Source organism: Pavona decussata, unplaced genomic scaffold (assembly GCF_977016875.1).
Source record: "Pavona decussata unplaced genomic scaffold, jaPavDecu1.1 SCAFFOLD_133, whole genome shotgun sequence".
Lineage (NCBI taxonomy): Eukaryota > Metazoa > Cnidaria > Anthozoa > Scleractinia > Agariciidae > Pavona > Pavona decussata.
The window spans coordinates 947,177-960,000 of record NW_028145546.1 but is presented as its reverse complement, the minus strand read 5'-3'; the positions used below and the strand labels follow the sequence as shown (position 1 = coordinate 960,000).

At 38.2% G+C, this 12,824-nt stretch overlaps 2 protein-coding genes across 3 annotated transcripts in view; one reads left to right on the top strand and one right to left on the bottom strand.

Annotated features, from left to right (window-relative positions):
- LOC146468060 (kelch-like protein 26) overlaps positions 1-5,045 on the top strand; it is an 8,186-nt gene extending 3,141 nt beyond the window's left edge. Inside the window, exon 3 of the mRNA XM_085125049.1 lies at positions 4,329-5,045. Coding sequence (XP_084981175.1) covers positions 4,329-4,804 — 476 coding nt within the window. The 3' untranslated portion in view covers positions 4,805-5,045. The remainder of the gene's footprint in view (positions 1-4,328) is intronic.
- The window catches only part of LOC146468056 (3'-5' RNA helicase YTHDC2-like), an 87,410-nt gene that overhangs the window by 33,372 nt on the left and 41,214 nt on the right, over positions 1-12,824 (bottom strand). The window lies entirely within an intron of this gene.

Here is a 12,824-nt window from a genome sequence, read left to right as displayed (position 1 = left end):
CTACACATACATCAAACCGGAAATGACTAATTCTAATTACACTCTTAGAAATAAACCATGTCTGAATGATAATGGTGAGCCAATTCCAATTTCTAGATTACAGATACTAGGTATGAAGCAACACTTAGTGATTTTACTCTTCGTAGCCGAATTTTATTGGATTGCTATAGTCTTTATATGACTAATACATGCTCAGTTGCTCAATCGCTAAAAAAAGTAGTCTCTGTTCCTGTGCCTGAACCCTACTGTGAAACCAATGAGTGGCTGTCATGTCTGGATTCAGATTAATGGTATTAATATTCAACTTTGATCATAATAATGTTACAAGTATGATAAAGTTGTTATCTTATTGTAACTTGATACAGGAAGTCAGTCTGGCAGCTGGTAACACTGCACTGCTGCTGTTACAATTTACTGGTAATAATAAATATATTTGCACCTGAATAACACTTGGCTGCCAAATTGCTCACTTGAAAATACAAATATTTGTGATTTTTTGTTCAAAAATCAAACTCATTCCAAAACCAGTCATGCATTATCTTGGAGAGGGGAAAGGGAGGATGCTAGTGATAGCAATTAATATCAGTGGGAGCATAATTGTGGTCAGTTTATGACTATTTTGCCATACTTCTGGTCAGCCAAGATTAACCTACTGTATTGGATTACAGTCATGACCTTTGGTGATGATCACTGAAATGATGTTTCGGACAACAACACTTCTAATAGTACTAATAATTTATTGATGATTTAACCTTTTAGGATAAAAAAATGGACAGGCACAACACCAACTGGGGCAAACAAGGAAAAGGCCACCAATTTAGAGACTTGCTCAAGCTCAGCTGGTAGTAATATATTCGAACCATACAATAATTGATATTTTCAAAATAATCTAATCACCAGTACATTCTGTGTGAATATTCATTTTTAATTATTAGTGTCTATTAATAAAAAATGAACAAAAGCTAATGCTGTATTCAAGTGACTAATTATATAATAGGTTGCAGATCTCAATTTTATGTTCCAGAATTAAGTTATACAATGTAGCCTATCCACTGAGTGTCTCCAATATATTTTAAGTAATTAGTTTATACCCTTAAGGGGTAGATGCTAAATAAAAATAGTAACAATAATAAATTTTAGCTGCAAGTTTTTCAGGAATCAATATAGGCCGAAAAACATTTAGTGAGTTAAATGACATTGAGTTGGCAGAACTAAGGAACCCTATAGCATTTTGGAACCTTTCCGAAAATGCTACTTATACATAGCTATTAAGATATTGGTCAGGATATATCATCATCATCATCATCGTTATCATTGATAAGGTTCTTAGCAGCCAACCACATGCATCTTTTTAATGGCTCCGAACATGTGCTGAACATGTGGAGATTAGAAAGTATAATTTATTGAATTCTAGGCAAAACAATTATTTTTCCTTTTGTACTTTGAAACAGTGACTGCATACTATAAAATGAAGAGGCAAAAGGTGGAATTAGAAATGAATCATTTCAAAGAACAAAAGAGAGGAGGAGGAGAACTCTTGGCGTACCTCTAACGACCAGCTCTACAGAAAAAAAAATTATTGAAAAGAGTAATATTATTGATACACTGTCCATGAATGGGTACATTTTAGACACTCACCATTGTATTGCCTGTTTCTCGAATCTCTATGTTGAATGAAATGGGCAGTGACATTCAACCCAGCAAGCCTCAACACTGAAAACTTGGGGAACGGGGGGGGGGGGGGGGAGGGGGCTAACAGAGTATTACATTGTTCATTGCCCTTTTAGAGTGCATTATTTGCAGGAAATAGGAAAAATGATGAGAGTGTATCAACCTTTTTGCAATAAATAATTATTATTGCTTGTAGCTTTGAACATTATAGACGTCTATTAGAACAGGTAATTAAAGCGCATGTTCATTAGACCTGTGACTTTGAACAGTGTTGAATATTGGGGCCATATAACTCCAAAATATAACTTTAATTTCAACAATACTAATGTATACTATCCCACTGGAATCTGATAGCCAGGTTAACAGGTAATATTCTTGCTGGATATCTTTTACATCAAACTTTTCACAAGTCATCTCAATAATTATTCATGCAGGCTATCAGATTTTTTTGTAATTTCTTTTTTTCTGCTTGTCATTTGAACTGGTAAATAAAAAAGATACATTCCTGTGAATGTATGAAACATATTTTTGAACTGCAGATGAAAGATTAAATGGAAGAAAGTTACATAAATAACTGTGAAGGTCTTTCTTCTATTTAAAATTGATACAATAATTGCTTCATATTTATCAACACCAAAAAATTCCCCACCGAAATGTTTTCTAACCAAATAAATCTGCCAAAAAAATTAAACCTAAGCCACCCAAAAGTCCAACTGAAAATCCCTAACTTCAAACCCACAAAAGCTTTCATACATCAGCAACAAATATAACTGAGTACCCTCCCTTGGGGTGGGAAGAATAATGGGACTTAAATTATGTTTTGGTTAATGGCTTAAGTCAGAAGCTAATTGTTTGGCAGATTTGAGCCCTCAAATTACAAAGTGAGCATGGAACCATATAATTTTCTGACACAAGAACCAGACTGTACGTATGCCAAAAATGTTGTATGCCAGGTCATTTCAAAGTGGCTACTTAACTTTTTACATTCTCATGGTTTTTCACTAACAAAAATAGTCAGTTTCACTTTCATGAAGTCCTATATTACAAGGAAAAGAAAGTATTGAAATACGTTAAAAGAATTAGCAGTTCCCATATTTTTAAGTATGTCTAACCTTATGTAAACATTTAGTAAAATTGAGTTTAATTATCACATGTAAAGGATTTACTGCCAGTGCAGTTTTCAAGCTCATTTAATTCTCCCAATTACTCATGTATGTACATTTTTCTTAATTAAAATTTTCATTAAAATTCAATTAAGTTGTTCACACTCAGTCTTCTTCCATCAGTTGTTCCCCTGCTCCTGATGTTCTCAGTTAGCCCTCTTCTGTCAGTTGAACCCCTGTGGATGAAAAAGAATTCTCAATAAAAATTATCTTGAAAAATAATTATTCAATAACAATTTAAAAACATTATTCAAGTTATTGTTCACAAAATTATTTAAGTGCATGTTCAGCTGTCCTTTTTGGTTATGTCTAAGAGTGGGCCTCATGCCCGAAAATCTCTCGTGCAGCTGTTCTTGTCTGTACCATGCTGGCACTTGCTTGGTTTGGCATGCTTATGTCTGCCTGTTCAGTTGCAGTTGTGGCTGCTCATTCATTCATTCAATACATTATTTGGGCAGTTCAGTTGTACGTCTGCTTTCCATGGCCCAAAGAATATTTTCATACGTTTTTTATTTACTCCCCCTCCCCCTACCCTACCCTTGCCCCCAGTTATTTTATTTTTTTGTTTGTTTGTTTGTCCTGTGAACTCCTATGTTACACTAGGTCAGTAACACAAATTCCTGTATTTGTAGTTGAAAATGACACCTCCATCACTTTCGTTTTTTTCCCCAAATTTATGAAGTGTTTATTTACAATCATCAATGACTTGAGTACTGAATGGGTTTAATTTCAATTCAGCCGGATTTCATTTTTGTTATATTCATCTTTCCATTTCAAACACGTTAGTTATTTCCCCCCCCCCCCCCCCCCCCATTTTCGTAGTAAATGCAGCTAATTCGGTAATTCTCATACTGTACATTTTCGGACGATCGGAAGCAGTTTCTACGTAAAAAAAGCCAGCTTAGATCTCAAACAAAAACCATCTAAGGGCCACGCACGGGCAAGTAAATGCTTAACGGGGCAAAATTGCAAGTCCTCCCGGGATAACCGAAATTCGAAACACACTGAGCAAATTACTGTAGCTCTGGTTTTTACCGACTGAAACCAACTGGATTAGGAGTTTGTTCTAGTTCTAAAATTGCAAAATATTTACCTGTGTTTTCGCGGACAGCGGACAGCTTCTCGTACTGTACGGTATCTCTCGAAAGGTTTCCTCCAGTAAACTCGTCAACAAGCGAATTTATTACTTCCCTGGATAACCAGTATCTTTCTATTATTTCTCTTTCTTCTATTTTGTCTAAAATCAATCGCTCTTGGTAAGTACGCGACCGACAAACCGGGACAAAAATGACCGCCTCCGGCGGCCATCTTGTTTTCTTGCAACAAAATATTGCTTCCCGTAAACTTTACGGGCACTTTACGGGGGGTCATGACCTCCCGTAAATTACCGGGCAACTTACCGGGCAACTTACCGGGATCGTAAATAACGGGAGTTTCGAGAAACACCCGTAAACTTATCGGGGGCTTAACGGGCAACTTACCGGGCCCGATAAGTTACCGGGACTTTCGAGAAACGGGCCCCTGGTCACATGAACAGTGCGGTGCTACATTGTTTTGATCCAGTAAAAAATTTGTGGGAAGAAAAAGCATCAACCTGCCAGCCCCACTTTGGGTCCAGCCTTTTTGTAGTGAACAGTAGATTGTACGTTGTTGGGGGTAATGATTTTTGTGACACCAGTAATGGAGTGCTATATGGCAACTTTGCATCTGTAGAAGTTTATGATGAAGAAAACAACAAGTGGTCTATTGTTGATCAAAAACATATTCCAGCAAACAACCTCGGTGCAGTGGAAATAGAGGGGAAAGTTTATTTCATAATTAACAGATTTCCAGTTGACAGTGGCATTAGGATCCCACCAGGGGAGGTGTATCCTGTTTCTTTGGATAAATGGAAAAATCTAAGGAACATTCCCCCATATTCTGCCCTGAGTTATGTTCCAGTAAAGAGGGATAGCTTGAAAAAAGAGTAAGATTAATAATAATTAAGTTTGGTATATTTGCTATATAGGTATAGTGGTGTTGCATTTTTTTAATTCCACCTCCAGGTTTCATGTTCTCCTGAATTAAATAAGTTCCAACAAAAATCGCCAACACAAAACGAATCCAATAACCGCTGCTTGTGGCCAAAAATTGTGATTCTTATAAACATGTGTAACAAATCAGATGACGGTGTATTTAAAAATGTATTCACGTACTACCGTGCACAGTTTTGAAGTTAGTTGTCTTAGTTCTCCGTTTACTGAGTAATCAGGTGTGGGGAAACTAGTTTTACGGCGTCATGTTGTTACTGGCCCGCGATGACCTCAATTGATTTTTCAATTCCGGCGATCTTTTACAAACTCAATTCAAGGAAAAAATTCATGACAAAATTGCATTATGTTGTCGTTGTTATCGGTCTTTGCTTTTAAAGATTTACAAGTTGCCGTAATTCAATCGACTACCACTCTTCTGTTTTCGGTTTTCGCACTGATATATACTTTTGCGGTTTTCATTTGAAAAAAAAAAAAAAAATCAGAAAAATCCCCACGGAGTCAGGCCGTTTACTGCTTCATGATATGGGCCTTAGCAACTACGACGGCAAACCAACGAACATTTTCCTTAGAAAGGTATATTCACGTTATATCTGATCTACTTTGTGATTAATCAATACTGTTCTGGAGTCTCAGAAAGTACGGACGGAATCAGAAAACGAACGTGACCTGACTAAAATTCAAACACGCGGGAACGATTTTAGCCTTTGTCGGATCGATCTATTCTCTAGGAACCTGCATGGAACACACAGCTAGATTATTGCAAGCTGTTCAACTTGCAAAATGTGGCCAAACAATCCAGGAACATAATTAGATGCAACGCGTTCAAGTCCATAAACAGAAGTATAAAATTCTCCGTTGTGCGTCTTTTTCAATTTGGGCACTTCACGATTATTTTGCAGAGAGCGTCTCGTTGCTGTCGCCTTTGTGTTTCCGTAAGGTTCATAATGATTGGAAACTGAAAGGTAATGGCGATTGTCAAGCGCTGCCGAAAATATACCAATTCAGTAGAGAGTTTAAATAAAGACAGAGGTTGGTGTTTAGGGGTTTAGATAGGTGTACTTAACTCACAAAAATGTTAATTGGGATAACAGATAACTAGCCAAATAAGTATTAGGACAGTAGATCTGTATTTTAATAACTAGTGTTAACGTATGTCAGTTTTTGACAATTTTAGAAGTTTTTTTGTCGATCAATCTTTTGAAACTAGCCGGCCCTTTTTGTGTAGAGATACTTTTCACTAGCGCTTTACTTAATTACTGAAGTTCTTTTTAGAATGGCAAATATATCGCCTTAGAGCAGTTTATCGCAGGGCCGGATATTTTAGCCGACTTAAGGAACGAATAACTGCTCGACACTATCATGGTTACGAGAAAGAATGAATATTGCTTGCGTCATAGGAACTCTTAAGTCCACATTGTTACTTTAGAAAGGGAAACTGACGCGACTCCTTAGCAGAGTTGAGACCAGTTTGTAACTATTGATATAAATCTTTAATTAACAATCATGTAATTTTATCAATTGCTTTATGAAATGTAATTGACATCCTCAGTCTCCAACAATAATTCTATAACTTTTGATTTTCTATGGTAGTCGTGTATTCAAGGGATTCAATTTGCCTAATAAATGGTCTACATAGTCTCCTTTTTCCTCTACTACACAATGGCTTCAGTCAGACTTCAGTGAGTATAAAAGGCGAGCAAAAGCACAAAGCGATAAACCGATGAGACATGCCGGATCTTTTTCAGACCTTCAACAGTAAAATTCTAAGGGAACAACAGAACGTCGGTTACCTGATACTCACAGCATGGAACTATGTAAAGAATGGAAACAAATTAAAGCTTCCCTCTTTTTCCTGCCAAAAGACCAATTTGCCGTTTTATCTTAAGAGCATGTCCATGAGAGGACCAGGCAGTGGTGATACATGCCATCTCACCGATTTCAATGAAACTTGGCCAGATTGAAGGGCCCACCTAATAACTTCAAAAGCCAAAGTGGTTTGATATTTGGAATTTTCCGGGGGGAGTTAGACCACCCCCCCTGCTTTTTTACAAAAATTCCCATAAAAATTACTCTAAAAAAGGGTAAAGTGAGGGGCTCCCAAAGCTTGTAGAATTTATCTAATTCTATTGTTGCTTCACATGAGCATAAGTACATCCTTCGTGAGTTTTGTGCAGGAGTCTCAGATTATTTGATTAATTACCTGTCAATCAATGCAAGTTAATAATTAACTAGGTAAAATAGCATATCAAAATATGGTGATTTTGTGGCGAAATATCTCCAATGGCAAAATCCTCCCCAAAAAGATACAACTAGCATGGTTCAGTTCTACCTTTGGCCTAACCAAATCAATAAATAAATTTTTGGGACCTGCTATTTTCAGCGCGTATGACAAGCTCAAACCCTGCACATCTTGCACAAGATTTTGGTTTAATACAAGCCCATAGTCGCAGCAGAAAACAACTTGGAAGCGAATTAAAGGGTCCCTCCCACTCATTTCTATTAGTTATTGATCTACTGACTCTCTCGTAGATGATATGATAATAATATTTGGAATTTTCGCAAAAATTATGCGAAAACTGGTAATTGTAGGAGCCGAAAATCAGCATTCACAGTTGGTTTCCCCTAATAGCGCGAGAAAGTTGTAAGTTTTCGCTTTACAAGCCCAAACACTCATAATCTTAGCATGATTTTAAAGACTTTTATTCCAGAATCTAACTTCAAAACCATTCGACACTAAAACTGAAACAAATAGTCCACACTCAGTAGTTGTTGACAAACAAGTGAAACGTGACAGCATTTTGGACTAGAGTTCGTCTCAAAGTCAACACGTATAACCTTACTATCCCATAAAATAGAATTATTTCTGTTGTTCTCTGAGCAATACCGAAGATTTGAGTCTTTCGATCAGAGTGGCAGCTGAAAATAGGTAAGCTTACTTACATTACATAAGCAAGACTTGAATCCGTTGAGCTGTTTACTTCCCGAAGTGTGATCCGACGTCTCTCTATTTCACGTAGTCTGTCGCGTATATTTAAACCTCAAACACCTCTCCATATCGCTTTAGTAAGCGTATCTTCCTTGGCTTTCTCACTGAGAAAACCTGCACCGCGTGCATTTTGGGCGAACTACAAACAACAACTATAATAATTCACGGTTTTGGGCAACACGATGGATCCACATTCCACAGCGCATTGCGTCCTCACTGTCGGTCAGCGGACACGGTGGGATTTAACTTGTTTTTTAAAAAAAACGAAATACGTGAACAGATACTATCCGTTTCGATAATCAAACGAAACTGAGGAGATATATGTGATAACTATTGACTATTTCATGATTTTTTGTGCTGGTTATCCTTTTCTGTACATAAGACATACCTTCATCAGTCATAAGTGATTTGTTCATCCGCAAAGTAAACACAAGGTACAGTGGAACTTTCCCGGGAAATTTCTTAGTTCGCATTGGAATTTTTCGGCTACCGGAGTGCTATATTGCGAAAATTCACTTTGAGCCTTTCATAGTTGTTTGTGAGACAGTAAAATTGATCCTTTGCGCAGCTCATAGCAAGTGTGAACTAATTGAAGGATGACTGGCAGTTAGGCCTATCCCGATTGTGCTTAGCCTGCAGTGCAGGCGTTTTTCATGGGCGAGCGCTGAATAATAAATTTAGTTCGCGTATTTGAAGGAGGCTGAGGGGGAGGGAAGGGGGGGGGGGCACCTCCTCTCCCCCTCCCCGCTCCTTTATTTCTCAGCCAGTCGTCCTCTCCCTTAGGGTCACTTTTGACTCGCTCCAGCCCTCTCGCGCTTCCTCGCCCAAGATGACAGCAACGAAGGATTATTCAGCGCTCCCGCTCCAAAAATACGCCTGCATTGCAGGCTAGATTGTGCTAGGCAACTTTTGGCGTTTGGAGCAACGTTTTGCAGTTTTAGCAGCCTCGAGCAAGTTTTGCCTTTCAGAGCAATTTTTGAGCAAAATATTGCATTGGTTTAGAGCACATATCAAGCACGAAAAAGTCAACGATTTCGTGGAAAACCTCAATTCATGCGATCTTCTTGAAGGCTTATCATGTTATCAACGGCTATCTCTAAAACAAGGAACGGGGAATGGAGGAATGGGGAATGGGGAACGGGGAATCTCTAAAAGGGGGAATCTCTAAAAGGGGGAATCTCTAAAATAGGGAATCTCTAAAAGCGGGAATCTCTAAAAGGGGGAATCTCTAAAATAGGGAATCTCTAAAAGGGGGAATCTCTTAAATCTCTAAAGCGTTTTGACAACCACTGTTTCGGCAGGCTTTTTTGTTGTCTGATACTGGGTAATAAACACCGCGCCAAATGAGCCTTGACCAATTACTTCCTGGCTCGTAATCTCGTCCCAGCTAAATTTTGGGAGCCCATCAAACGCCTCAAGCTTTTTTCTTTTGCTGGCAAACGCCAATGGAAACTTGAAATTGTTATCCATGTTGACCTGAAGCCACCGACTTGAAAAAAGGTCGACCGAAGGTCGGGATGACATGTCTTATCTTAACACGTTCTTGCAGCCATTTCCCGCCATTTGGTACTACTTTAAGAGAATTTGTCTTTTTGGTATAAAAAAGCAGACGCTATTAAACCTTATATTCTCATTACTTGTCTTGTTAATTACGCCATGAAACATAACCAGCCAGACAAAATGAAAACATATTTAGCATTTGCAATTTGGGTGGCTTCCGGCCTACGTCAGACATGTCTTTATCCCAGGGGGATAAGCATGTCTGGTACCTAAGTGATAACATCATAGATAAGGTGAATTTTTTTCCTTGACCAGTGAAACCTTTTTTTTTTCGTGAAAAATATTGAGGGCGTTTGTTGCAACTTTCGAAAGGCATAAAAGGTAATTGGCTAGTTTTAGACATAAGAAAGGGCTTTTTTAATAGACATCGTTGTAAGGCCATTAGGGCTGATGGATCAATCGCAACACAAACAATGCGAATTTCACAATTGGCATTTTTGAACTGATCACTAGATAAGCTTTATGCAGGCGTAAAGACGTCTGTCTAGTCCAGTTAATGATGGTCGACGCGTGTTACAGATGCCAGGCCCGGTTCTAGTTCCAGTCATTTTGAGTCTACGGCTTATTCAGAGATTCAATTCGCTTTCATCTTTACCGTTTTGCAGTAAGATGCTGTAGAAAATTCGATTTCTCTTGCTGTATGTGGCCCTTTGGTATCGATTGGCATAAATTTTTTAGACCACCCCTAACGAAGATATTGCGGCAAGCGACGACAACAATTTATTTTTATCTTATATATCTAGTAATTATGACAACAACTGTCAATAATATTATTGGTAGGGAAAACCCTACTTCTAAAACGTTCATAGATTTATCCAGTTTGTTGATAGATTCTCCCGTTTAGAGATTCCCCTTTTTGAAATTCCCCCTATTAGAGATTCCCTAGTTTAGAAATTCCCCTTTTTTGAAATTCCTCCTTTTAGAGATTCCCTATTTTAGAGATTCCCCCTTTTAGAGATTCCCTCTTTTAGAGATTCCCTATTTTAGAGATTCCCCCTTTTAGAGATTCCCTATTTTAGAGATTCCCCCTTTTAGAGATTCCCTATTTTAGAGATTCCCCCTTTTAGAGATTCCCTATTTTAGAGATTCCCTATTTTAGAGATTCCCCCTTTTAGAGATTCCCCTTTTTAGAGATTCCCCCTTTTAGAGATTCCCTAGTTTAGAAATTCCCCTTTTTTGAAATTCCTCCTTTTAGAGATTCCCTATTTTAGAGATTCCCCCTTTTAGAGATTCCCTATTTTAGAGATTCCCCCTTTTAGAGATTCCCTATTTTAGAGATTCCCCCTTTTAGAGATTCCCTATTTTAGAGATTCCCCCTTTTAGAGATTCCCCCTTTTAGAGATTCCCCTTTTTAGAGATTCCCCCTTTTAGAGATTCCCCGTTCCCCGTTCCCCGTTCCCCATTCCCCATTCCTCCATTCCCCGTTCCCTGTTTTAGAGATAGCCTGTTATCAACCTTTTGAACACATAACCTGTCACTTGACAACGTTTCGCAGGCCTAACTGGCCTATTGTTTCTTTACTTTTCATGAACGGAAATGGATGGCGAGAAGCCGCCTTTATTGTTTACTTTTGTCATGACATTGACACCTGGTTTGTGTTGTCCAGGTATAGTGTGTTACAAGTAGAATCCGAATAAAATGTTAATCAACTGGGTTTTATTTCCGGTACCACGAATCTATCACGTTGTTGTAAACAGGTTTATTTGGACCGACCAACAAAACTCCCTCACTTACAGATAATATCCTCTGACTGAACATCAGTTCGCTCGTACGGTTTTCTTTCGTGTAATAAAAAAAGGTTCCCTCATATCGTTCGGCAAGACGTCAAATGAACCATGTGTTTTGTTCCGTTAGACTTAAGAGTATCCTTAAATTTCGCCCATATTTGCGAGCAACTGTTTAAAGCTTAATTTCAAGCTATTTTTCTTGACCGATGTTAGCAATTATTGTGAAGAACGAAAAATAAAGCTTTCCGTTAACGTTTATACAAAAATTGCAAGAAATTTAGGCAGCAACTTTTGAAATTTTGGTAGCAACTTTTTGGATTTCTGGCAATTTTTTAGCAACTTTTTGGCATTCCAGTGAGCAACTTTCCAGCATTTTACGAGCACAATCGAGATAGGCCTACTGGCAGTACTTGTTACTTGTTATAATATCTCTCAGTTAGTACCCGCGGTGTAAGTGGTCAATTTTGCGTGCCGTGAGTGCTAGTGGTCACTGTACGTCTCGCCGCTAAATTTGAAAGTGTTACCTTGGAGATATAATAAATATCTTACTGACCTCGTTTTCTCAGTCCGTACTATAAGTTACGGATCCCAAGGGAAAAAAACGTGGTCCGGAATTTGCGGACCTCGAACTTGGTTAGTAAGGGGTATGTCACCCCGTCTAACGTAATCAGCTGTAATTGATTTCCTTTAGTTGTTTTGTTGAATGTGCGCACGTGCGATTTCAGTTCCCCTCAGAGGAAATATCAAGTGAATTATCGTGTACTCCATCCGGCTATTTGTTATCTCTTTGTCGAAACGGTCTTTTACAAATGGAAACAGTTTAAGGAAATTTCTTAACGTTGCTTTAAATGCGGAAAGCATGTCTTTGCTCAAGTTATTAGCTGAACTTGTCCCCAACACAAAATCGTTTCCTTTTTTTCCCGGGCAAGTGCATGTGGAAAGGAGAATTCTATGAAGAACCAAAGATCAGGGAATCAATTGTTGCAATGTACATTCAACAAAACTAACTAAAGGAAATCAATTACTGGTGATTATATCAGACGGAGTTACTCAACGAGTTCGAGGTCTGTACTGTACTGTAAGTTACGGACCGGGTTTTTCCCGTTGATTTATAACCCGAGCGCGAAGAAAAGACAAGTGTCCGTAACTTACAGTAAGGCCTGAGAAAACGAGGTTAGTAAGATATTTATTATATCTCCGAGGATAACTTTCAAATTTAGTGAGTAGTATAGTGATAAAACGGCCCGCGCAAAATTGACCACTCACACCGCGGGTACTAACTGAGAGACTGATTATAACAAGTAACAAGTACTGCCAGTCATCCCTGAATTAGTTCACACTTGCTCTGAGCTGTGCAAAGGATCAATTTTACTGTCTCACAAACAACTATGAAAGGCTCAAAGTGAATTTTCGCAAAATAGCACTCGGGTAGCCGAAAAATTCCAATGCAAACACTAAGAAATTTCCCGGGAAAATTCCACTGTACCTTGTGTTTACTTTGCGGATGAACAAATCACTTATGACTGATGAAGGTATGTCTTATGTACAGAAAAGGATAACCAGCACAAAAAATCATGAAATAGTCAATAGTTGTCACATATATCTCCTCAGTTTCGTTTGATTATCGAAACGGATAGTATCTGTTCACGTATTTCGTTTTTTTTAATAAAACAAGTTAAATCCC